Below are 27,717 nucleotides of genomic sequence, written 5' to 3' on the forward strand. Positions count from 1 at the left end.
CAAGGCATATGTGCCTTGATCACTGTCTTGGCTAGTGGTGCTCCAAGATGAGAGACTGATTGATGCAGTGGAAGCATGTGCCATTGTGCACCCCTTTTGCCATTCTGCAGCCAGATCTCCTTCATCCCCAGTGCTTGAATGTTTAGGGTGTAGTATAGCATTAATGCGAAGGAGACTACGACAACTCTATGGGGTCCACTCATAATCCTGACGTTAGGGTTATGGATAGGTTTAGTTATAATGGGGCCAATTGACTCCACATGTAACACCAGTCTCCTCAATCTAGATCGAGGTCTGGGATCTCTTCACCACCAGCCCCTTTTGCAGGGAGCCCCTCATCATCAGAGACAACAGAGCTGACAGACACACCCAGAATGCTCTGATGAAGGCTCATAGCCGAAACGCTAAAAAAGTGGAAACATGAGTACTTTATTCTCCACTGATTTAAAGTTTTGGATGTGCTACCTTTTTGATGCCCTGTTAGGGTACCCCCTCGTGCTCATATATGGGGATCCCCAGGCCCTAACTCGCCAAGGCCCTGCTTGGCTTTTAACATATGTTTTATGCCCATATATGGAGATCCCTGTCCCAATGTCATCAATATTAAGGACATATCTGGCATGTTTTGACATAACATTGTTGACCCCTGATCATGCAGGGATCTCCATTATGTGTAACTGGTCCGATACACATCACTGGCCAGATGGCCAAGAATTAGCACGCATGTCGCCCTGAGGCGCTTACTAGTAGACACATCCATCCCTCAGCAACTTTCCAAATTCTGGGTGTCTGAGGAGAACAAACAGTTCTCCAGCTGTGTGTTCGGAATATGGTGTCCAATCAAGCCTGTGGCAATGTTACCATCATTGTCGGACGACAGTGGCTCAGTATAGAGCGCCTGCCTTGAAATCTGAAGGTTCCAGGTTCGATTCCCAGCTCTTCCTGGTTATGTGTCGAAGTGTCCTTGAGCAAGACACTGAATCCCTTACTGCTCCCGATGAGCAGGTTGGAACCTTGCATGGTTTCATGTTGTGTTAATGGGTGAATTGTAAAGTGCTTTGGAGAAAAGCACTATTTACTGTAAATGCAGTCCATTTACCATTGTCTATGATGAAGATGACAAAGGTGGAGTAGAGATCCCAGACATCTTGAATAGGATTGAGGAGGCTGACACATGGTGCATGTACTGACTCCATTATAACTAACCCTAACCTTCACTAACCTAATGGTCGGAATAATGGGATGTCGGAATTATGGCGGACCCCAGAGAGTTGTTGTCTCCTTCGCGTAACTGCTATACCACACCCCATATTTACAAGCACTGGCTGCAGTATGGCACTGGTGAGAATTGGAATATGCTTCCACTGCATCGAGCAGTCTCTCATCTTGGAGCACCATGAGCTAAGACAGTGATCAAGGCACTTGAAGATGCCATGCCTTGGAGACTGGAGATGACTGCATGGGCCAAGTGGGGATTAAACATGCAGTTATGGCTTCTGACCAAGTACAATATATCTAACAAACTTTGGAGACTGAGAGGAAAAGACTTTGACAGAACAAGACACAGCATTGGTAGCAGAGAAGTACAAACAGCTGAGACCAACAAGGCACCTTTCTAGTGCATTTCTTGCCACCTGCTTGCAACAGCCAAGGAACCTGAGGAAAGACTAGAACCAATAGAACATGGATCAGGTCATGACATTAGGCTTGTCCTTTGTGCTGTATGCAGACTATGGACTGCCCATATACTATATATACTATGGAGTGGAGGGAGCAAGGAGGGTCATTAGCAGTCCTTTTGTTATTCATTCTATTTCAATGTCTGACTCAGTTTATCCGGACAAGTGACTTTTGTGCCCGGACAAGTGAATGAGAAATGTACTTGTCCAAAGGACAAGTGCCTCAAAAAGTCAATGTCAAGCCCTGATGGATGGAAGGAACACTTTGGCTTTAGTATGCTCCTGCCATGTCTGAAGCGTGACACTCAACGTTATGGCTGCCTTGGTGATGGAGTTCTGTGCATCATATTTTGTGATGGAACAATGGCAAATCCATCCTGTAAAAGCACATCACACTAACTTGCATACATAGAATCACAATATGGTGCACTTTGAGGGAAATTGTTATTTAATTTTGTGTGTGATTTTGTTATGTGATCTTATTTGTCACTTTTATTCGTAAATAGTCTTATTTGCTCATTTAAACACCCATTTAAAGTCCCCCTTTAAAGTTAAATGGGGGTGTTTACTTATATTTATCACTAGTATGTCTTTTGTTATAAACAAAACAAACTATTATGAAAAAATAAAATAAAAGTGCTAGTAAAGACAAAATCGTTTTTGAAAAATGGCATTGATATTGATATTTCAAAGACAAGATGATCCTTAACTCTTCCCACGCTTTGAACGTTAACGTTCGCCCCATTTTTTACAGAACCTCGATGCCAATACGGCGCTCGTTCGGTTCGTTCGTCTGATGACTGTAAGCTGATGAGGGGTCGCGCGGCCGTCTACTGTAAACACATTTTCCGCGGTGATGGTGTAAAAAATCCATTATGCGTTAGATCAACGGAGAACAATTCACTTCCTTGTTGATTTCCTCCGGCTGTAAGGCTCTGTGGCCAGTGACTGGTCTTCTTCTTCTTCAACACATAACAGGCAAATTCACATTCATTCTCGCATGACGCCGCCCTCTGCTGCCTGGCAGACCAAAGTGCACTATTGCACAACCAAAAAAAATAAAAAAAAATAAATAAATGTCTGTCTGTCTATCTACTATAACGTCGCAAAGGTAAGCCGCTTTTTGATGGCGCCAGACCCAATAAATAAATAAATAATCTGGCAGTAGGAGAGTTAATGGTCAAAACAATACCAGAAATGAATTATACATGTCAGAATTAGTTGATTTAGACCTACAGCACCAAGTTGTGGCCATGGTCTTCGGAATTACAAAATGACCTTGACCATGACCTTTCAAGGTCCAAATCACTCAAAATGGTCAAAACAATATCAGAAAGGAATTCCCCGCACCCAAATTAGTCAGAATGGAGGTATTGCTTGTGCATATACACAAAAGTTGGATTTTCATTATAGCCGATGGCGGCCATATTTGATTTGGCCATTGTGCCATTCATGGCACTATGGCGGACGAGCACCTCTGTGATTTTTCATGTCTAGGGACCCACTGACTCAGTTCAGGTGAGAAACTCCCCTCACACCAAATTGCGAACAGGAGTATAGGCCAGATACTGGAGTAATTTTTATGCGTCTCTTACATTTTTTGTTTCCTACATTTTGTTATTAATTATTATATTAATTTCAACACATTTTCAAAAGAAAAATCTCAAAAAAGAAAAACAAAAAGAAAAACATATATGGGCATAAAGGGATTCTGTTAGAGTGGTTCCCCTGACATCACAGTGATGTCAGAGCGGAAAACGCATAGACAGTAAAGAAGTGTACACGTCCAGACGGAGACATGATATGATGTGCCGTTTCACACACTAAACTGCAACCTTCGGTTGCAATAATATCTAATTATAGATTACAGATGAGGACATTTCAAGTTTCCCAGAACAAAGCTGAACAAAGCAGGCAATGCAAAAACATATCACTCATGCATGCTAATGAAATAATGTTACACGTATATACTGTTTGACCATCCTTTTTAATTAACTTAGTTAATTTCTAGATTTTGATTATTATTGCAAAACATACACTAACCACTTCAGCCCTATATACATTTCAGCCATTACAAAATAGCCAATCTACAAGCTCACAATGCGTCACGATGCGACACATTGTGAGTTTATAGAGCTGCTATTTTCAAAAGATGTTGAAAACTTGAAATGGGACATTCTGCATAATGAGAACTTTTACTTTTGGTACTTTAAGTACATGTGGCTGCCAATACTTTTTTTTTTTTACAATTTCGAATTCCGGAGTAAAGAATGTGAGTACTTTTCCACCACTGATGCCATGCCAGAAAGCATTGAGGGCAAACGTCTTCATTGTGCCTGCATTACACCCTGCATTTATACCTGCTTCTAGGTCTATAGATAATTAGATATAGCTATAGGACAGACACATAGGGCTTGCACGATTATCACAACTGTCACTCAAATAATTGTGATTAACGATCTAATTGTGTTTTTGTCGTTGACAATTACATTTTTGTTTGGTTAGGCTTTAAAGTTGCACATGGCAGATATAACACATAACTTATACAAAGAAATAATGTTATACTTAATAAAGAACATTGATAGTGGAAATAGCTGATCTACAAGCTCACAGTGTGTCACACTGTGACTGCTATTTCCACTATTCTTTTGTCAAATAATTGTGACTAGACGATTATTTACTAATTGTGACAGGTCCCCAGACACACTATAGTTCTTTATATTGGACAGAACACACTACTTGTATAGGCCTATATTTTTATACTGGACAGACACAATTACAATTACAATGTATATTGGAGAAAAAAACACATACTGTACATTTACACTGATATATTCTTGCCATATACTGATTGATCAGTATTAATTGCATTCTGTTTCAGTTACGTGGATAACTGTGTATCGAAACCAGCTTATAACCTGTTGATATGATCTGTTGATGACTGTTAATGATTATTAATGATATTAAGTATGCGGTTGACCGGTTGTATTGCTTTTAAACGGTAAAAATTGGTTTTATGTGTCCATTATTTTTCTGTATTATATACACAGGTAGAGGTCTGTTGTATAGAATATGGACAATCTAATCGCAACTAATGAGACAAGCAGTAGAATGAGTTTGGGAAGAGACAAAAGACATAGTATACACAACAAATAATTATTACTGACAAACCACAAGACTACTAGACCTTTTACAGCAGACACAGCACAAAGGAAAATAAATAAGGAAGTGAAATCTCAGCCAAACGTACAGTATTTGTGTACCATACATGGAACTGGATGAAGCTCTGTCATATAAGTATTCGTCTCATCAGCAACAACTGCTCAGTGATGGTGAAGAAAGAGAACTCTTGGAGTAAGCACTCATCATTTTGACTTGACATTTCCAGCAGACAGAGAACCAAGAAAAATAACTAAACTAAGGAATAGAAATTTCAACCATTTTGCCACATGACATTTATTTTCCTTTTTTTTCCTGGTAAAATTATTGGCCAGTTATTTTGTAGGTCCGTGATTAAAATGAAATATTCATCAAAATGTCATTGGCATTTAAATGGTGATGAGTGATGATGACCCCTGTAGGGAGAGCTTAGTCCGCCCCCTTTTATGATGTTGAAACCTGTAGCAACAATTGCAGCTTTGACGAGAAAATGTACCCTGCTCTCTTCTTTTCATTTTTTAACTAGTTCATCGATATGTCAGCACAACCTTAGAGAGAGAGAGCTAAAGTAGATATTGCCTTCTTCGGTCAGCTCAAGCTTGCCGTCCAGAAGAGAGAGCAACCCATTCCCCCCCATTTTGTAAACATTTTAATGAGGCCCTTTACAATGATTCAGTTTGGAACATAAGAAGAAAACGTCTGTCAGATTATTTCTCAGCTTTAACCGCAGATAACTGCATTATCACACACATGCACATGCAGGCAGAATTGAGGGGGTGGCTGGCTGGCTTGCTTGACAGAGGTTCCTTCCTTGAGGGGAGGCTGGTTTTGGCTGCTGTGTCAAGCGGCACCTATGGTATGTGTGTGTGCACGGCTGTAAGCCGACATCGCAGCTACACGGCAGTGCGCTGGAAGGTGGTCTATACATACAGCACCACAGTAGTAGCACTGCAGGGGACAAATGTGAAGGTGAAAGAGGTAACTGTTTCTTCTACATTGTAGAAGTGTAGAAGACAGATGCATTGCAGAGGTTTGGCAGATGCCTTTACAGAGATGCCTTTAAAAGACGTTTTCAGGCCAAGGACCCCTTAGTTGAGATAGAGATGAAGCAGGGACCCCCACAAAGATTCCATATAGTTTCATCTTTTCTTTTTACAGCACAATGACAGCACCATCATCAGTGTATTTTGGATTCTTGAACCGTCGATACATAATAAACTTCACCTTCACTCTGTATTTGGTCTGCTCTTATCCCCCTCTACACCAAACCTCTTTGCCGAAAATAGCCAATCTACAAGCTCCCAATGCCTCGCAGCGCAAGGCTTTGTGAGCTTGTAGATCTGCTATTTTTGGCTAAAGTTCTACGAATATGGACGCTAGGGTTCAAGTGGTTAATATAAAAAAGGAGAAAAAAAGTTTTCTATCACACAAAGATTTGGAGGACCCCCTGTAGTAACTCTGAGGATCCCATAGGGGGGTGTCAGGAGTCACCAGAAAAAAGGATGGGTGTTTTCATTGAATCTATCATGGTTAACATGGAGTTTGAAGTTATGATGGGTTTGTAAAGGAAGGGGGCAAATGGGGGAAAATTATTATCAATTATCTAAATACTGAATCAAGCAATTCAAAAACTGTCATGGGTGTTCCCAAAAGCCTGATTAGATGATAAAATTAGCAAAAGTTGTGATGTGAAATATCCATTTAACACTGATAGGAGGAGCTAACATATTAATAACCATGAAATGAACCTTGTGACATTAAAATGGGAGACATATCAGGTCTGTGTCAGCAACACAATCTTGCTAGATCTGGCAGCACTATCACAGGACGTGAGATCGTGGGATAGCTGCGCCCACTTAGGAGATAGCTTATAAATGCATCATGGGGGCACTGCAAGGTTAATGCTATAAAATGATACATAGTTCCTGTCTTTTACGGTATCTAGGTACTTAACATCTCTGGCTGCACGCCCTTTGTTTGCAGTTTGTCATAGATGATGTTGGTGATTCCCCATGAGATGCATGATCGCAGAATAACCAGCAAGCCGCCGCGGTACAGCAGGGCCACACTCCGCTGCCGAGAATCCCACAGCCTACTCCAACAGGCCCTCACTCCCACCGTCTCCCCGCCCACCTGGGCCTGCATGTTGGCCACCAGCACGGACAACGGGTACAGGGGCAGGCTGACGACCATGGCGGTCAGGGTGCCAGACACGAAGGACGAGGCCATCGGGGGGAGCCCCATCGAGGAGAGACCCATAATCTCCTCAGCCTCGTATATAGGGCCTCTCAGGCCGAAAAACAGACCGCTCCCCAAGGCGTTGCGGGCCGCCATGGGCAAGAAGGCTCTGTAGAACCCCAAGGCCCAACTCTGAGAGCCCAGCCTCTCCAGAACTCTCCTCAGTTCAGGCAGGTTGTACGCTCCATTTTGCAACACATTCTGGACACGCTCAAATGGTGTAGAGATCATAGCATCCACCACACCCGCACCCAACCCTGCCAGTGCCGGGCGAGCAGAAGGGGGGATGCTGATGATGGGTGAAGAGGAGGAGAGCAGGTGGAGGAGGTTGTCCTGGACACTGTACACTATCAGGCGAACCTTCTTCATCCGTAAGGCAGGTAAAATCCCCCTGAACATATTCACCTTCCCCTCTTTGCAGAGCTGTCCCACTGCCTCGCGCACCGGGATGTTGTGGATCTGCTGGCGAAAGATGGTCTTGTAAACAGGGAACATGAGGATAGTGGGGAAGTGGACGAGCAAAGCAGACCAAAGCGCCTTCTTCTCTTGTATGGTATAATCACTCCAGTCCACCTTCAAAGCAGAGACAGAAATATGGTGATTTTAAAATTACTTGGTTTGGGCCCCAAAACATGTTCTGTAACTTTCAAGAACCAGTGAAGTTCCGGGACCAAGTTCTTCTTACGTTTCCATATAACCAGAACTAACCGGGAAGGTCCCAAAAAAGAGAAGCAGAGCTGCTGGCCCCGTCCATAGGTTCCCAGAACGCAAATATAGTAGTACATCAAGAGCAGGATTGTAAAAAGGTTCCCAGAACCTTGTCTGAAACTGGGCCGTGCGCTATGGAAACAAAACCAGAACCAAAAGAATGGGCTCAGGTTCTGGAAAGTCCTGGTTCCGCCTCGTAGTGGAAAAGAGGCTTTAGACTAGAAAGAAGTGTGTTTGTCGTGTGTGGGTGGTTTGTTCCTTCCTTATCTCTCAAGCAGGCCCCCCCCCAAGTGTGCGTGTAAAGAAATTGGGTTTCTCTGTGAAATAATTTGTTTTTCGCTTGTTTTTTTTGTTTTTTTAACAGATCACTAAACTATAATTCTTCTATTATGTAGCCCCAGCCAATAAACCGACCCGCAAACACCCTACCAATCGAGCTCAGCTCTATTGGCACAGTGGTTTGTGTGTCGAACTGGCGAGTGGGAGAGTGGTGTTCTATTCCCGCTCCTGCGCTTCACTACAATTTGGCGTTGTCGGCAGGATGAGGAGCGTGATATCCTTGCATGAGGGACATGAGGGATGTCGTGAGCGGTGGTCCGCGGCGTGAAGTGTGAAGCGCGAGGACGCGCTTCAAAAGACAGAGGGGGTGATTGTAGCCCCAGCCAATAAACCGACCCGCAAACGCCCTGCCAATCGAGCTCAGCTCTATTGGCACAGTGGTTTGTGTGTCGGACTGGCGAGTGGGATAGTGGTGTTCGATTCCCGCTCCTGCGCTTCACTACATATAGTTCTTGAGAGATTACAGCCTTAAATACATTTCGGCTATTTGAAGCTCACAATGCATCTCGCTGTGACTGACGCTTCTCAGTAGTTTGTGGGTTGGGGATACCAGTCCATGAGATAATGCAAAGTATACATACAATACGTTTTCTCATGGCAATAACGTTTTTGAATTGAATTAAGAATGATAACTGTGAGTTCAGTGTGAAGCAGGATGCATTTACAACGCTTATCAGTCTGCACATGATGTGCTAACCACAGTGCCATCAAGTATCTTTTCTGAGAAATGTCACACGAACGGACATCGATTGATGCAAAACAACGCCCAAGTTCACACCTCAACAACGTTTACAAACGCTTTAGTGTCACAACAGGGGGATTTGTCAAAGGGACGAGCCTGTGTGCATATAATACGTTGTCTGACCATACCGATGTTAAAGGACAACTTTGTTTTTTTTACAACAAGGGTTCATATTTTAGATAGTTATTAGAGAAAAGGAAAGTTGAGTGTTAAAATGTTTTCATTTACTTCTTTCTATTGTTTTAGTGATTTCAATTATTTAGATTTGCATGTGACTTATGGAGGCTAGTGTAAATAGTAACAAAGAAATTGCCGGCTTATTGTGTCTAAAAATACATATTTAGCCACGTGTACACATGCCTACCCTAACCCCACCCACTTAAATCAAAATACTAAAATCGCTAAAACAATAGAAAGCTCTAAATGAAAACATTTTAACACTCATCTTTTCTTTCTCTAATTACAATCTAAAATATGAACCCTTGTTGTAAAAAAAAAAGGTTGTCCTTTTTTGCGCATTGCACAACTTTTCACAAACCTTTTGCATAGTTCACAACTTCTGCAATTTCACCAGATAAAATCACAAACAAATCCCATCATTTTTACGAGAGAGAGAGAGAGGCCCTCAACAGGCTGCTGATCATGGTAGGCCTATATTGATTTGCAGCAATTGTGGCAGTAAGCAAACTCTTTTTGGCTCTGTGTTGTGTTCCAAGATAGCTAGGAATAGAAAAAGTGCACATTCGCACCTACAGGACTATCAAGCCAATGGAGGGAGATGGTCGTGTTTAGAGTTTGCATTTTGGTTTATTATATATTTTAGTTTTCAGTGTTTATTGTAAGTTGCTTTGGATTAAAATCTCTAAATTACTTTAATGTGTGTCTAATATTAAGATAAGAGGTATAGAGGTGTAGAAATATAAAACACAAAAAACACTAAATTAAAAGTTTTTTTTAATGACTGTGTTCAATTACAAACTCTGAAACCTGAATCAAAATCAACGTTATTGTAAAACATCATGGTTAAAGAAGTTGCTGAAATATATATTTCTTCATAAGCTCCATATTTATGTTGTATTATTTATGAAGGGAGACAAAATAGAAGGAGGGAGAGCAGGGAGAACAATAGATGGGGGGGGGGGTTCACAATTAAATGACTTTTAAGACCAGTTTAATACCTCAAGAAAGAAAAAAGACCATTACTGCATCAAAAGTAATCAACAAACTATATAAAAACTGGTCAAACATTGGACAAAAAGTACACACCTTATATCTAGGTGTGCCCTGGATCTTTTAGCTATGAAAAAAGCTTTAGAGAATATTCAAAGACAACTCTAAACCTGTGTGTCGATCAAGTTAGTCTCGAGACTGGTGCTCTCTGGGTTTGTAGAAGTGTTGGTCTGAGGCAGCTCTTCAGCCAAGGCTTTCTCCATCACCTTCAGGACAGAGCTGCGGAAAACATCCCTGAAATTCTGACCCATGAACACGTAGAGAAGAGGGTTCAGGCAGCTGTTGAGGAGTGCCAGGCCGGTGGCTATGGGGATCCCGAAGAAGAGCACCTCATTCAGTGTTAAACTGGGCTCCATCACATCCACAAAGTCAATCACAACCATGGTGTAATAGGGAGCCCAGCACAGGAAAAATGTGGTGATAACAGCTGCCATGATTTTGAAGGAGCGACCTGATTGGCCAGCCAGTGAACGATTATTCCTGAGTCGGTAGATGATGACAGAATAGCAGGAGACGATGACAGTGAAAGGGACCACGAATCCCATGAGGAGGTCAGTTAGGATTGTGGCCTTAGCTCTAAATGCCCACAACTGCTTCACTTCCGGTGTACTGTTGTTACCGTTGGGTACATAGTTGTAATCGCAAAAGATGATGTCTTCATCATAGTCAGAGGGCTCTGTGTCCATAAAGATGAAGTCAGGGGAGCTGGGAGCCAAGGCCAGCACCCAGACACCCAGACTCACCCAAGACGCCTTCCTGACACTGCGGTGGTTCTGGGCCCACACTGGACACACCACACTCACACATCTGTCAACACTGATGACCACCAGGGTGAAGATGCTGGCACACATGTTCACATAGAAAATGAGAGCGTTCATTTTGCACATGAATCTTCCAAAAGGCCAGTGCCAGTCCAGAGCTGTTTCTGTGATTCTCAGGGGCAGGAAGGCTGTGACGATGAAGTCGGCCACAGCGAGGTTGAGGTACCAAACTGTGTTGACGGTTTTCTTCATTTTGAAGCCCGTCACCCAGATGACAACACCGTTCCCCAACACGCCCAGCACAAAGACCAGGCTGAAAATGACCGCTAACGCGATGGGGAAGGCTTTCACGTAGAGAGGACGACCAGGTGGGGGCAGGGCAGTTGTGTTCATAATCTCCACTGTCCTAAAACCTAGCATAACAAAACAAAGGCATATGATTTGTTTTAACACACCATGTATTATTATTATTAATAAACAATTGACCTAGCATCTGTAAACAACATGCTATCTAAATCAACATTCTGTATTTGTGGAGAGAGAAATGCAAATGATCTATGTTAAACTACATTTCTTTGGGTATAGCTTCACTGTAGCTTTAGCTATATTTAATCGAGTGTAACTTGTAGCTTAGGTAACTACATTTTACAAGTAGCTTGCCCATCACTGCAACTAACCAACTAACCTAGGGAGAGCTTATAGTCGTTTATGATGTTGAATCCAGGGCTCTTCTCTGCAGCAGCTATTGCAGCTTTGATGAGGATATCTACTCTGCTGTTTTCTTTTCATCTTTTAATAGTTCATTGATATGTCAGTGCAAGCTTACCGTTGAGAGAGAGAGAGCAAAAGCTTAAGTATATTTTGCCAATCAATGTGCGAAAGGGAAAGAATACATTGTTTAAAGGACAACGTTGGTTCATTACAACAAGGGTTCATATTTTAGATGTAATTAGAGAAAAGTAGGAGGTGAGTGTTAAAATGTTTTAATTTACTGCTAGATCGTTTTAGCGATTTTAATGATTTTGATTTCAGTGGGTGGGGGTCATGCTTACAAGTGGCTAAATATGTCTTTTTATGGCTTTTTAGACGTAAATTTAAACATTTTAACACTCATCTTTTCTTTTCTCCAATTACAATCTAAAATATAAACCCTTGTAAAAAAAAGTTGTCATTTAACCTGAGTAAATGAATGCTGCCAGTCAATAATGCATCTATAGGCCTACCTTTGAGCCTGGCTTTGAAGAAAAGAGGAGAACCTCTGATAGCTTCTGTGAGCACAGCAGACCAAACACACAGCAGCTCAATGAAAACTGCCAAGCTGAAACCACCTGCCTCTATTTCTGCCTGTTTATATGTGTGTTGTTATGGGGTGTGTCCTTCCTCTTTCACAGGACTTACATTGCAATTAATGTATTGATTTGAACCGTGACAAAATATGCAATTTGTTGTTAAAAAAAAGATCCTGAAACTGGTTGGTAAGCTGAAATGCTCCAGAATGCACATTAGATGGAATTGGTCACTAGAAAGTTTCAGTTTGTAGCATTCCAGAGGGCCTTTAATTCTGTGTGGTTTGGAACAATTGGTATATTCTGTAACTTTTTCTGTCACTGTTATTTTTTTAACAGTATGATGTTTTCATATTACACAATGCTTTTACGAACTAAGAATGGAGGAAGGACATATCTCTGACCTTAGCATCCCCCAGGTCAGAAATTACTTTGCAACCTGAAACCCGACTCTTGGGAATTTACTCACTACAAAAAACGTGCACTTTGGGCGTTTGGCCCTTCCAGCCTTTATGACGATTCCGTATACCGGTAATTTCTTGTCAAATGATGCTCCTCCAGCAAATTTTAGAAGCCAATTATAGCCAATCGGTGTGGAATATAACAAAGTGGGAGTTTTTCAAGTTAGCTATTCTTCGTCCATCGGTCAACTAGAACTTGCCATTCAGAAGAGAGAGCAACCCATTTCCCCCCATTTTGTAAACATTTTAATGAGGCCCTTTACAATGATTCAGTTTGGAACATAAGAAAGAAGGAAACTGCTGTCAGAGGATTTCTCAGCTCAAAAAGAACCACATTACCACACACAGGGCAGGGCACATGCAGGCAGAAACGACTGGGTGGCTGGCTGGCTTGACAGAGGTTCCTTCCTTGAGTGGAGGCTGGTTTGGCTGCAGGCCAGTATAGAACGATTTCTCAGAGCGGCAACCATGACTGCGGTGTCAAGCGGAACCTGTGTGTGTGCAGCTTCTGCCTACATAATATTGCAGAGGTTTGACAGATGCCTTTAAAGGATAGGTTAACTTGCTGATAAGACTATACATAATGTATATTCACTCAATTAATATTCATTGTTGATAAGACTGAATTCATCCAGATAGGCCTACTCACTGCTGACATGTGTATCCATTCATAAATGAATTGCTTACAGACTCACCGATGATAAACTGTACATAAACTGATTTGCATATTTCACTTGACAGGCTGTAGCCTACAGAAATTCATATATTCAGACTGAGACGGTACATACAGTATATTCTTCTAGCATCCATCCAAGCAAGCATTGTTGATGAGACTGTATACCGGTACATCTATTAACTCAGGACTGGGGTAGCGCTTCCCCTGCTGATAGACAAACAGGGTAGAACAGGTCTTTCTCAGTAGAAGCCTGCTGGATTCACTGGCGAATATTAGAGCTATAGAAGACTTGTTATAACAAAATACCACTTGGTGCTTTCGAACCACAGCTTTTCGCATTATTTATTATTTATCAATTTTCACAATGTTTATTTAAGAACACATTCTACACTCAGGTTATTTGGCGCATTCATTCACCCTACTGAAAAAGAAAAAAGTAAACACAGTCAGGTTTGGAATATGCACATTATATGACGAGTCATTGCGGTGACGGTCCAGACATTTATATAAATGTATGGAGGAACAAAAAATTATAGCAGTTTTAACATTTCCAAGGAAGCTCCAGCCTGCAGAGACTCCAAGATGAACCCAACAGAGCCCCCTAGAGGAAAAGAATAGAATAGTTGCTGTCGGGCAGGAACCTCCACATTTCAACTTGAGTTTTTGTAAATTAACGCCAATACATTGTCACACAAATTGTAGCAAAACGTTAGCCGATCTACAAGCTCACAACACGTTCTCTTTTAAGTGAAAAGGCCCGTCTGTGGGTTTTATAAATATTGAACCGGCAAGGTTTCCACCCGACAGCGACATAACTTGGGCCAGGAACCTTGAAAGCACAAACCTCGTGTACACCGAGCAAGCCCACTCATCAAGTGCACCTCAACAGTCAAGTGAAACAACTTAATAGCTAGACAAGAGAATACTTTTTATCCAGTAAAAACAAAATAAAATGGTCATATTACTTTCCCATGTTCTGTCCTGTCCTGAGGGGGTTGGAGGCAGATTCAACTCAAGACACAAAGTTGCAGAAAATCATCTTGGAGAACTAGAGGAAACAGGTTTTCCCTTTTGTAAATGCCATGCTATTATTCAGTTCTAGTTTTGCATCAGTTCTCTGGATGAACATGGCCAATGTCAAATTGTAAATTTCTTGCTTTTGAACAAGGCCTGGCCGACCACGGGACGCAAGAGGACAGTTGTACTTGTTCGTCACACTGGATAAGAGTGTCTGTAAATGCCTAAATAGAATCTATGCACAGCAGTCATATCGGGAAGAAATTGGGCCCCTACCTTAACAGGCGTTACCAATTACTCTACTCTTCCATTTAATGTAGCACAGTGGTTCAGGGACCACCATAACTCGGACAGAGTACAAATGGAACCAAATCGACTGTACGAGTCTATTTGGTATCATTGGTAACACCTGTGAAGGATTGAAGGAAGTAATATTCTTTACAATATGGCTGCTGTGCACAGAGCAAAGACAAGACTTTGGGACAGGGACAGGGCTTGGAGTGGGTGGATATGGTGCTTTATTGTCCACAATCTTGAGACAAAGTCATTTTCGTTCAGCCTGCTGAGGCACACTTTGGTTGAGAGGGTTTTCAGTGGCTTTTGTAAACTAACGTCTCATTACTCACTTCAATTTTAATTAATAGGCCTTGAAAAAACTTTCAAAACAGATGCAGCACAAATAAAGAAAAAAAGAGAAAACGGCAAGCGACTCAAATTAACTAAATAAAACCTGAACTGAGGACTGCTTGCGCGGTCGTTGTAACATAGTCCAAACCTTGTAACAGCTTTTACGTATCTTTACCGGATACTAGAAGAGCGGGCACCCCAAGAAATCTGGGCACCTCAATGTGAAATCGGGTATATTTCTTTCTTCCAAAAAATAAAAATAAAATAAAAAGGGAATAAGCAAAGAATAACTATTCTTTGGGGAAAATGGTCTGAAGTAATGTAAAGTTTGCATGTTTGGCTGGCCTCAGTTTGTTGAAATACTAGGCCTTAGATGTCAAAGGTTAAGCTAAAGCATGCGCAAATCACGTTCACCAAATTATTTCAGACCATTGTCCAAAGCATAAGTTTATTCTTTTTGGAAGAAACAGCCAATTGAACCCATTAAAACCAGGAAAGCAGCAGTCTCATTTTAGTTTTTTCGTTGGCTACTAAACAAATAGCAGATATATACAATTTCGGAGCACATTTCGGCGCGCTGTGAGCTTGTACATTTAGCTTGTTTGAGAATTACTAATTTAGAAGGCATTCGTAGAAACGGCCTCAGGTCTTAATGGGTTAATATCGAGGTGCCCAGACTTAGCAGGTGGCCAGCCTTCTGGTTAGGTCTTCACCTGACCACGGCAGAGGAACCTTGTAATAATAGTTAGTGAGCTCCGTAAAACCTTACGCACAGAGCTTCACATTTACACCTGCCAACGTGAAATGATTTAATGACGAAACTCTGTATATTTCAAATGTTCTGGAAGAAAAGCTCACAGTGGATACTAGAGAGATGTTCACACCATTCACAAATCTATCGATAAAGCGGGGCCTATATTCTTTAGCTCCATCTTGGTTTGCTTTGGTGTCCCAGACCAGTGATTTTTTTTTCAAGGACCCCTTTTTGATATCCATTAAGACTATAAACTCCCGTTTTGATATTTATTTAGTTTTAATCTCTTGGACTCCAATCTACACTTCAAAATGCTCAGAGTTATTTTTATAACTCTGAGTCTGTACATTGCTTTGTCGTGTGACTGCGTCGCGCAAAGGCAGCGAGGGGTTGGCCGTTCTACAAGTCCATTACATGTCTGGTGACTTGGCATTATCCGACGCGCGGCTAGGCTAATTTACGCTTTGTCGCACATCGGAAACAGCCGATCTACAAGCTTAAAACGCACCGTAAGCTTGTAGGTTGGCCATTTACAGTCACAGACCTGTTCAGGATCCATTTGGTTCCCAACTCCTAATCAGCCGGGCGGGGACCAACTGGAACCCCCTAAAGGACCCCACTTGTCCCAGACTTGAGGGACCAATGTGTCAAGGAGAATAAAGTGAATGTCATTCAATGTTAGTAGTAACAGACAGGAGGGGTCCCTCATTATCTTCATGGTTAGTCATCGGCAGAGCGTTCATTATGGTTGTGTTTATGGTGGGTGGGCGAGCACAGGGGGAATACATCCCTCTCGCGGGTTTATCTTTTTGGTGGAACAGCAGGAAAGTAGATGTTAAAGGGGGGGGGGGGGGGGGGATACATCCCTCTTGTGGTTATTATTTGGGTGGACCAGGTGGACGTTAGGTGTTACAAGGGGACATGGCTGAAGAGGTAGGACACAGACTCTCCGTTGTGGGTTCTGCGGATGGCCTCGGCCAGGATCATGGAGATGTCGATGACCTGGGGGGCAGAGGGAGAGGGCAGAGGACCTGGTCAACATACGCATATACATTATATAATTACAATTTAGTCATTTGGCAGACACTCTTAATCCAGAGCGATTTACAATAAGCAAGGTAATAGATCAATCAGGGGTTGACACTAGGCACGGTTTCAGAGGCACTTGCCCGTCGGGCAAGTACAGGTCATGTTCTACTTGCCCAAAGGTCATGCCCACTTGCCCGGAAATGTATTGTCCATTATAAAATGATAGGTAACTAAGATTTTAAATACATTTAACACTTATTTACTTTCTGGGGCTATGCGATAAAAAAAAAGTCATACCTCAATACCTCAAAATCCAAAATCCTACATAGCTATGATTGAATATGTCTATGGTTTCACACTTGTTATTCTATATTTTTAAATGTAGCAACAGTAAAAAACAGCACATTATAGGTTAACAGTGCTCTTATTTTACATTCCACAGACCAGAAGACAGAGCACGCTGGCCATGTTCAGGTGTTTAGACAGATATCTCGTGTTGTGTTTTAAACGGTTGTGTCCCCTCTCAAATGAGCACTTGCCCGGTCGGGCAACCTGAATGCAAACTTCTCCTGCCCGACAGTTTTATTTACCTGCCGGGGGCAGGTGGGCAAGCCTTAATGTCAATGCCTGGATCAATACATCAACATCACTACAAGTTTATACATAAATACAAAAAGTCAAAAACCAAACAATATATCAAAACGCTATATAAATTACATGTATGGTCATTGGGGGTAGGCTACGGTATGGGCCAAGGTGGAGTCTGAAGAGGTGAGTCTTCAGACCACGACGGAAGCTAGGGAGTGAGTCTGCAGTTCCAAGTGCAACAGGGAGTTTATTCCAGTTTGGGGGCCAGGAGGGCGAAGAGTCTAGGACGAGTGGATCAGGTTTTTTAGTTAGCTAATACAAACTCAATTGCATTTTTATACACATCTATTGTGGGGAAAATGTATAGGATTTTTATTTTATATAATTGATTACATCTATTAGTTTGATTAACTGTTGGACACCTTAAAGGGACTACACCATGAATTTTCATTTTTCCAATTTGTATGTATTTTCTTGGTGTCCCACCAGCAACTTCTATCCTCACAAAGTCCTATTTCTGACCATTGTGTCTTTCTCAGTTTATGGGCAGATCTATGTTAGCATGTCTCAGAAATGTCCTGATTGTGAAATGTCAGATTTGTGATGTCACAAGGCCTGAGAAGGAGGCAGGAGGAGCTGGGAGAGGGTTGGGGAGGGGTGGGCAGGCCTGAGAAGGAGGCAGGAGGAGCTGGGAGAGGGTTGGGGAGGGGTGGGCAGGCCTGCTGAGCAGGAGGTGGGGAGGAGTGTGGGGCCAAAACTGGCTCAATAGCGCCGTCCTCCCACTCAGGACAAGGTGGTACTGCAGCTGAAAATGCTCTGAAAGCCAGGCAGAAATGACAGGAGTGGTAATTTAGCCTCAAACCTTTTCAAAAACGTTTTTGGGACACAAACAGTGTTATATAAATTATTTTTAAATGCATGGTGTAGGACCTTTAAGGTGAATACACATTATACAGTGAGTGACCCACAGTAGGGCTGTGTTTTTGGGTGGTTTAAGTGACCAGTGGATGCTGACCTGGATCTTGGGGCAGTGCTTCATCTTCTCCTCCTGGGGGATGGTGTTGGTCACCACCACCGCCTCAAAGCAGGCGTTGTTGATGCGAGAGATGGCCGGGCCAGAGAAGATGCCGTGGGTCAGGATGGCATACACCTTGGTGGCTCCGGCAGAAATTAGTCTTAAAAAAGGGGGTGAAAGAGAAAAGTCTAATTAATCATCACCGTACAATGGTTTCTTAGAAGTTGCACTGATCATAGTTTTACATCATGTCTAAAGTAACTAGGGATGCAACATGCACGTCTAAATAATTGTTTTAATCAATTATATCCAAAACTTTCCAACATCCCATCGTGCATTGCGCAGAATGTGCAGGCAGCTTCCAGCGCCGCAGCCAAGAGTGATCTACAAGCTCACAACGGTTGCATCTGCGACGTGACGTGAGCTTGTATGACTAATGTTAACCCAAGTGTCCCGCAAATAATGCTACAGTAAATTCTCGCGGAAACAGGTGGATATAATAGATTTGAATAAAAATCTATTTGCAAGAAAATTATCAAAATATAGATTCCTGCAATTTTTGTGCAACATGCAGTTGTGTTTTAAATAGGGATTAAATGATGAATGAGATTTTCATTTTGGTCAACATTTTCCTGTTTTCTCTCCTATTGTCATCAATAAAGCATAGAATTGTGGAAAATAGTTTATCCAACGATAACAAAATATTCTATGTTTCGGGTCCTAAAATCTCATCAAATGGTGGTCCGTGGCTCTAATGGTGGATAAAACAAAGTCCCTTGATGATATGGAAAAGGTTGAAAACCACTGGACAGGCTAAACATGCAGGCGGACGGTCAGGCACATCATGTCTAGGCCTGTCACAATTATTGCAATCGTCTAACTGCAATTATTTGACATGATCGCAATTATTTTGTCATCATGAACATTTGTGCAAGTCTTTGAATATTTTTGACCCGATTCTATAAACGTTTTCTAAATCAGTGGTTCTCATATTTTTTCATGTCAAGGACCTTACACGCATCTGGCCGCGGATTCCCATCTCAAAATATGTAGTTCCAGGCACCACCCAGAAGCAAATATTTGAGTTACAAATGTTCACTTTTAAAAAGATATATTCAAACACCTGCACAAAAAGAAACGATTTTTAAAAAATAGCAGATCTGACAATCAATCGTCACGTCCAGGTCTTACTTGTCGGCGGCGTGGCAGATGGTTCCACAGGTGTCGGCCATGTCGTCCACCAGGATGGCCACGCGGTCCGTCACGTCCCCCACCAACACCATGCGGTCAACCTCGTTGGCCTTTTTCCTCTCCTTGTGGATGAGGGCAAAGTCCACGTTCAGCCTGTCCGCTATCGAGGTGACCCTGCCGGGGGGGACAATTTACAATTCAGGCATTTAGCAAACGCTCTTAATCCAGAGCGACATACAATAGGCAAGGTAATACATCAATACATCAAATGCATAGAAATATCAATCTAGACAAAAATAACAGACCGAGCACCCAATTTAGTAAAAACACTATATTTAAAACCTAAAAAAATGCTAACTGGCTTTCATGTATGGTCATTGGGGGGTAGGCGAGTGCAACGTTAAGTGCTAGGTGAAGTCTGAAGAGGTTGAGTCTTCACTCTTCAGGCCACGGCGGAAGCTAGGGAGTGAGTCTGTCGTTCTAAGTGCGACAGGGAGTTTATTCCACAGTTTGGGGGCCAAGAGGACAAATTAGCCAAGCAAGCTGCCGGTTGCTAAGCTAGCATTGGACAAAAGCTTTTAGGGGAGGGGCATAGCTACTGGCTAATTGTCTAGGACCAGTGTATTTTTGTCTTGGGGGTTTTTAGACTGACAACAGGCTTGTTATTATGGCAACAGCACGGTTCCATTTATACACAGGCAGCCGAGATAAGTAAGCCTTGACACCAGTGTTAATTTTGACAGCAAATTTGTATTAGTTTAGTCAGTCTTTTGAATAACCTTATTTAGTTTTAGTCATATTTTTATCTTATTAGACGGCTTTCAGAGCCATGTAAAGAGAAAGTGAAAGTCCATGAGTGCTGCCTCAGGGAAATATACAACAGAGGGTGTTGTGAACTTGTGATGAGGAGAGGGCGGCATCTAGTGGCTGAATTTTGTCACTACAACCCTTAACAACAGGATTTGACAGTGTAGTCCAGTGGTTCTCAACCAGCAGTCCAGGGACCACCAGTGGTCCCCAGCTAAATGGAGAGTTGGTAACGAAATGGACCCTTATAGATCTTATAGAGTCTTAGACGAAACCTTACATCCTCAAGAGTTCAATTATTGTTAAACATCTGCATTACTAACCCTAACCCTACAACATAAGTAATACAGTCTATACCATTTGTAAAACAGAAATCTTCCAGAAGCTTGGCAAATGAAAACATATGCATCAACAAACAGTATTTGGTTTGCAGAGGAACAACATAAAACTAGAATAAATACAGAATCCTAGCTCATTCTACACAGACATTTGCATAAATACTTAAACACACTGTACTTGAATTTCAAGCAGGCTATTCAACTGGAACTCACATGTGGTGAGTCAAAGTTGACTTTAATCTTTAGTAGCCACTAATCCACCCAGTTTAAATGGAGTAAATCCCTCATTCTGCTGTTTTGTGTCACACACTGAGCATGGACCAAACAAAAAAGAAGAGAATTGTCAGGAGGTCAGAGGTGAGATTGTATCCAAACATGGACAATCTGAAGGCTCCAAGTCCAGAGACCTTGATGTTTCTTCACTTTGTGCAATCAAGACCATTGTGTGTTGTGTTTTTTTTAAACAAATGCAAGTCTACACAATGAGAATGTACAAGAATTGTTATATTGATTGACGTTTTGCCTGTTATCTCTACTATGATACCACCTCAATACAGCATGGAATTGTAGACAAAATATTATCTAATGACAACAAAATATTCAAAGTTTTGGGTCTGAGAGGCTACATGTACATCGCATCAAATGTCGGTCTGTTGCTCAAATTCCGAATAAACAACCATGGACCTTGATATGAAAAAGGTTGAAAACCACTGGTCTGATGGAAGAGGCTCTGCTGTACGACGTACCTCTTGGCTCCACCTGCGTCGGGGGAGACGATGGTGCAGGTCTTCCACTCCGGGATGTTCTCTTTGATCCATTTGAGCACGGCAGGTTCTGCATACAGGTTGTCTACTGGGATGTCAAAGAAGCCCTGAGGAGATGCATATGAGAGTTCAAACACACTGAGGCAGTTAGGGAACTTGTCTTATCAAATAGCGAAGATATCTGACAACGCGCCACATCGTAGCATTGTGGAATAGTTTTGAGCGGCGCTAGCCGGTCCGATATGTGGCCTAGTTTGTGTGCATGTCCATGGGTGTATGTCCACGAAAAATGGACAGGCCAGGTCAAATACTATACATGCCAGGCCTGTGAGTGGCGCACTGTAAAGCTGCCACAAAGCACCAAAAAGAGAGAAGAGAGCAATGTTTTTTTGCATTTTAAAGTATGTCCACTTGTTGCTGATGGTGGTAGTGTGGGAGAAAGGAGAACATTTAGCTGTAAAACTGCTATTGTGGGCAGGTGGTTAGAAAGTGTAGCTCTGTTTCTACCACATTTGGATCATGTGCTATTGTGTTGCATTCCAGTGTACCTGAATCTGTGATGCGTGCAGGTCCATGGTGATGATGTGGTCTGCACCAGAAACTGACAACATGTTGGCCACCAGTTTGGCAGAGATGGGAGCACGGCTCTGTAAGGAAAAGCACATGTCAGTCACATGGAGGGAGTTGTCATCAAATCACACGCATTGCTCATTTAACCCATTTGGGAACCCCTATTTAACCCATTTGTAACTATACCTTTCAGGACAAGGTTATTGTTGCTATGTGCAGTATGTATAGCAACATGTCGTCACTGTCGGCAGAAACCTTGTATCGCTAAGTTTCAAATTTGCATGTTTTTTCGTAAGGTAAAGCCCCGCTTCATCATATAAGACTGTCGCACAAAACTAGTGAAAATAGCGGATAATAAAAAAGGAACGAAAACCAGATCTCAGTCACATGGAGACTTGTCATCAAATCACACAAATGGCTCATTTAAAAACAAATCTAGAATACACTGCTAAATATAACTTTAGCTCTGGTAGAACTTCACTTTAGATTACCAGCTGTATCCAATCTGGTGTATACAACGTTTGACAGTTGCAGTCTCAGGCATTCCAATTAATGAAAAAGTTAAATCATAGGTGTAGGGTGTTTGAATGTTTCAGCACTGGCTCTATCTCAGGTACTATAGATATACACTACAGTTTGTACTATTAATTAACTAAATTATATTCATGTCAGTTAATGCTTTAAATAAAGACAAAATATTTTTGTGTTATCTCTCCATTTGACTGCTTTTTATTCTTCTACCAAAATGGAGAATTGATAACTGATAAGCCGAATCAGAATCGATACAAATCCTAAGTAACGATACCCATCCCTGTATAGGACTGGGAAAAAAATATGTCTACACACAGGCCAGGCTGCAACATAAGATGTAATGAAATGGCAACGGTCATCATAATCATCATAATCCTTAAAAACGTTCACAATAATCGTAACGGGTAGATCAATAGGATGAATCAGCTTTTGTTGGGCTGCACGTTCAGTACCACTTAAACCCTCTATACTTGATGAAACATACCTGTGATGAGCACATTTGGTACGCTCTCATTTCACTCTACACAAATCAAGTCACCAAAAATAGCAGATCTACAAGCTCAAAAACACATTGCAATGCGTTGAGCGCTTGTAGATCTGCTATTTTTGTCAAACATTCAATAGCTCTGGTCCATAGCGTTAGTGGAGTTCTCCCTAACGCTATGTTCGTCCTCCACACCTCCTTGACAAAAACAGAAAACCCGCTCGTCTGGTCCAAAAATAACAAAAAATGTTTTGCCCCTCACCAAACCAAAGGTATCAGTGGACAGTTGAAAGCTTACTCTACTTAGTGGACGCAGTCTGGGCCCCCCACCACACGCTTAAAATACATTTATAGGGCGAAATGAAAATAATCAACCTGACGGAGACACTCTTCTTGATTGAAGACTGCTTTTACGAAACACCACTTCCAACGTCACAGAGCTGAATAACACCCATTTGGACACTGCTCCTACAGATTCTGGCCTAAAATCACGCAAAACGGTACACAGTAACTCTAAAGTCATGTCATCAACATGGATCTGTCCCATTTCCCATATTCCCTCCTGATTGGCTACGATTGCCTTCTACGATTGCCTTCTAAAGTTTGTGTATGCGACCTGACGGTCGCTTATCTCCCTATTACTGGTGCTCTGTTAATGCGGTCCTCTGACCTGCGCGGCAGTAGTGAGTTGGCGCAGTGATGGCGACGACAATAGTAAAAAACTAGAAGAAAAGGAGTCTCCATCCGGTGGAATATTTTTCATTTTGCCCCATAAATGTATTCTAGGCGTGTGGTGGGGGGCCCAGACTGCGTCCACTAAGTAGAGTAAGCTTTCAACTGTCGATTGATACTTTTGGTTTGGTGAGGGTTTCCTGTTTTTCCAAGGAGGTGCGGAGCTAGACGAACAAAGCTTTAGGGAGAACTCCACTAATGCTACGGACCAGAGCTAGGGGTTCAAGTTGTTAAACAAAAGTGGCATTTTAAGTTTAAAGCATACTGTATTTTCATTATCGGGAAAATATCGTTAATCGCAATTATTTTTGCCACAATAATCGTTCATGACATGTAGTTTTCCCATCGTCCCATCACTAGTCATCATCCGAAGGAAGATAAAACAAAAAACAAAAAACAAAGCACTAAACATTCCAGGTCCAACTTGGGCGGTGGTGGAACATGGCAGGCAGGCAGGCGGTGTCAGTGGATGGCAGGAGGATGGTCAAATGAGGCGATGATGAGAAGTAAGGTAATTAGACAGTTGCTCCATACCCCCACCTTGTCCTTCTTGTCTTGTCGGGCGTACGGGAAGCAGGGGATGACGGCGGTGACGCGGGAGGCCGAGGCGATCTTACAGGCGTTGATCATGATGAGCAGCTCCATCAGGTTGTCGTTGATCTCGCCGCAGCCACTCTGAACGATGTACACGTCCTCCCCGCGGACGCTCTCGCCGATCTCCACGCTGTGGGGAGCAGAGAGAACACGACGGCACAAAACAAACACTTTAGAGCAGGGGTTCCCAACCTTTTCAGGCCGTGATATTTTAACTGGGGACCTCCCCACCCTGACGAGCACTAAGAGTTGAGGCATTACATTTTGTATAACACGGGTCTATTGTGAAAATAGCCGATCTACATGCTCACAACGCCTCGCAACATGCAGATCGGTTTCTGCCTTAAATATTTCACAATATGGTCAATTATTTCTTATTTTAGAGGCATTAAAAGTGTCTTAAGGTCCTTAAATTGTCACTTTAGAAATGTTCAGATATTACCCTCTATACACTTATACTGTATGTTGGTTTGTTTACCGTTGAGTGAGAAAACAATGTTGCACATTAGGTTAATCATCTGGGAAACCCCCAAAACTATTTGGGGACAGGGGGTCCTGACCCACAGGTTGAGAACCACTGCTTTAGAGCAGGGTTTCTCAAAGTGGGTGCCGTCATGGCTCCCCCAGCGTGCCGCAGAATACTTTGGTAATATTTGGAATTTATCAATATCACTTCAGTTTAACCACTTACACCCTCTGGAGTGAAAAGGAGGTGTACTGTACTTGGTGCGATCTTTTTCAGTCTGCGCCAAGTCTCTTCACAAAAGCAGATCTACAAGCTCATGGCGCGTCACTTTGTGACACGTTATCAAGCTGGTAGATCGGCTATTTTTGTGAATGTTCCCCCAAGAAAAGGGATGCTGGGGTTTAAGACTGGTCACACTAAAAATATAAAAGTTATTTTCAATGGAAACCGATATTTTCAAGTTGTCATAAATATATATGTATGTAAGTTGCTGTAAAGTAACAAATGTAGTCAGGGGTGCCGTGGATTAAATGGTTATTTACAGGGGTGCTCCGAGCCAAAAACGGTTATTGAACCTCTGCTTTTAGAGGTACCACAGACCGTTGATAGGACCTGAGACTGATTGAGTAAACAGAAGCTAAAAAGGAACCTTTAGGTGTTGCCATGACATGCTGGAGCACGAGGTAACCTGTGCAAACATTAGTGGTGGTGGGGTGAGAGGTTACTGGCCAGTGGCCACGCAAGCAACTTTGAGTGTATCCATAAATTAATAAATCAATAGTCTGTGAGGAATGATCTAAGATTCCACACAGGAATACTGCAAGAGGCTGGAGTTTGGCTATCTGCGTCACCCTTACGGCAGGTTCACAACAGCAAAAAGGCAGCGATGTTGCTAGGTTTTCAATGCAATGGGTCCCCCTGGGTGGTATATGGCCCCCAGGGAAGTTCTATATATCATATCCCCAATAAAATGTGACTTTTTTGACCAAGTGTATATACTGTTTGTTGAAAATGTATCTGGGAAAAAGAAAATCCCAAACTTTCCAACTTTATACAGTAATTCTCTCTCACACACACACACACACACACACACACACACACACACACACACAGACAGATATAGACTTTGTTTTGAAGAGGTTGTAAATGGTTGTAAAAGTGAATTACAACTTGTAAATCAGACAGACCCACAAATGCAGGAAAGTAAAACAAAATTGTGGAGGAAAAGAGTACTTTTGGAATAATATGGACGTGCCATTGACGACTGAAACTGCAGTAGTCACTGAAAGTAGCATTTTGAGTTGAATTTGAAATCACTTGTAATATAATAGCAACAGTAACACATTTTTAAAATGTTGTGTCATGAAACTAACTTTTCCAATGCAAACTTCTAATACAGTCTTCAATCAATCAATCAGCGTGCCTTTGAGTATTAAGAAAAACACTTTGAAGTAAGGCTATAAAACTCAGATGTATTTCATCATCCTACTCGACACACTCAACACCAGGGCCTAATGAATGTTTCTCAACAAAAGAGTAGGTCCACCTCCAACCACTGCAGAAGAACAGATGTGGTAATCATCTACTCATATTGTGTGTATATATAGGGTTTACACATTAACCAATAAGTTACGTATTGATGTATTAAGTTACAGATCGTAAAGATCAGACAGAACTGTCTCAGACAGACCATTGAGTCACCACGCTGTCTTTTAATTATTATGACTCCAGTCCAGACTAGAGTCCAGCTCCAGCATGGCAAGCATGTGTTCTCTGCTTGCCATGCGTGGTGTGTGGTGGTGGGGGTGTGTACTACAAGTCCCAAAATGCACCGCTGCCTGCGGGGAGATAAATTCACCATGACACCACGCGTTTCTAATTAATATACAAACCCGCAAAACAGAATGTTTACGCAACAGATTCAAAAATATCGCCACCGATTCAACATAATAACCGTTCAGTGAAGACCTCTCCTCTCACCATGTCTCCTGGTTGCTGAATTTCTTGGTGACGACCTTCCCCAGCTCCAGCCCCAGGCGGTCGGCTATCTTCTGGGACAGGTCCGGGTGCGAGCTGCCGCTGAAGATCTTGATGTTGGGCATTTTGGGACGGTCCAGGGCGTCGGTCTCCCCGGTACGAGCTGTTACGAACAGCGTCGTGTGGAAAAGCCGCGTTGATATACTAAGACGAGAGAGCCGAGCTATCAGACAGTTTGATGGATGTGTTGTTGATGATGATGTGCTGCTAACCGTTCAGAGCTGGATGTGTTTCCCTACCTATCCACCATTATGTCCCTGTAGGCACCGCGCATCGCGCAAGCGCACTTGTTGCCTCCGCAGAGCGGCGGCGCGCACGCATCTACTTGCGTTGCGTCGTACCGACGTCAGTTAGATGCGTGTATTCTATTCTGCATCTAGCTTAAGGCAAGACCCAAGTTCAGAGTGAACATTTTTAACTAAAATCTTTGCTTCTGGCCTGGAACAAAAAATATTTTGAGATGGGGGTCCGCGGCCAAATAGGCCTACATATAATCTTGGGGGTCCTTGCCATGACAATTTGAAAACCACTGATATAGCAACACAAGTTTGAAGTTTTTCAGAAAACTGTTAGGATTTAGAAGACGTGTAGAATCGGCCTATATCAGCTGTTCTCAAACTTTGTCATGTCAAGGACCCCCAAATTGATATGTATATGGCCGTGGACCCCCATCTGTTGTTCCTAGGACCCCCAGAAGAAAAGATTTGAGTTCAAAATGTGCACTCTGAATTAGGGTCTTGCCTCAAGCTAGATGCAGAATAGATGCACGCAGGAAAAAGTACTCACATTTGTTACAAGTAAAAGTATCAATACTGCATTGTAGAAACACCAGAAATTGAAGTACGAAATTCAAAATTTGCTTGAGTAAAAGTACAAAGGTATTAGTATCAAAAT

General features: G+C 42.3%; 3 protein-coding genes across 4 annotated transcripts; all 3 read right to left on the minus strand.

Moving 5' to 3' along the window:
* Positions 1–6,779: 6,779 nt before the first annotated feature.
* On the minus strand, positions 6,780–9,666 carry LOC308302308 (solute carrier family 25 member 53-like; the record flags this gene model as incomplete). The annotated part of the gene is made up of 2 exons (XM_080746564.1): positions 6,780–7,649; positions 9,619–9,666. 2 exons carry the CDS (start codon positions 9,664–9,666, stop codon positions 6,780–6,782), a joined length of 918 nt encoding a protein of 305 aa, XP_080602690.1.
* A 533-nt stretch (positions 9,667–10,199) lies between these two features.
* LOC308302309 (chemerin-like receptor 1) lies at positions 10,200–11,249 on the minus strand (the record flags this gene model as incomplete). Its single annotated transcript, XM_080746565.1, has 1 exon — positions 10,200–11,249. The coding sequence occupies one exon, from the start codon at positions 11,247–11,249 to the stop codon at positions 10,200–10,202; it is 1,050 nt and encodes a 349-aa protein (XP_080602691.1).
* A 2,421-nt stretch (positions 11,250–13,670) lies between these two features.
* On the minus strand, positions 13,671–27,075 carry prps1b (phosphoribosyl pyrophosphate synthetase 1B). 2 transcript variants are annotated; one of them, XM_080745696.1, is made up of 7 exons: positions 26,767–27,075; positions 24,267–24,450; positions 21,958–22,056; positions 21,392–21,516; positions 19,501–19,674; positions 18,310–18,469; positions 13,671–16,679 (listed from the first exon to the last, which is right to left on the minus strand). In XM_080745696.1, exons 1-7 carry the CDS (start codon positions 26,886–26,888, stop codon positions 16,587–16,589), a joined length of 957 nt encoding a protein of 318 aa, XP_080601822.1. In that variant the 5' UTR covers positions 26,889–27,075; the 3' UTR covers positions 13,671–16,586. The 2 variants fall into 2 exon arrangements, with proteins under 2 accessions (XP_080601822.1, XP_080601821.1); XM_080745695.1 differs by having other exon boundaries at positions 24,261–24,450.
* Between the last annotated feature and the right edge of the window lie 642 nt (positions 27,076–27,717).

The sequence above is a fragment of the Nannobrachium achirus genome, assembly GCF_963921795.1.
Source record: "Nannobrachium achirus genome assembly, chromosome: 17".
Classification (NCBI taxonomy): Eukaryota; Metazoa; Chordata; class Actinopteri; order Myctophiformes; family Myctophidae; genus Nannobrachium; species Nannobrachium achirus.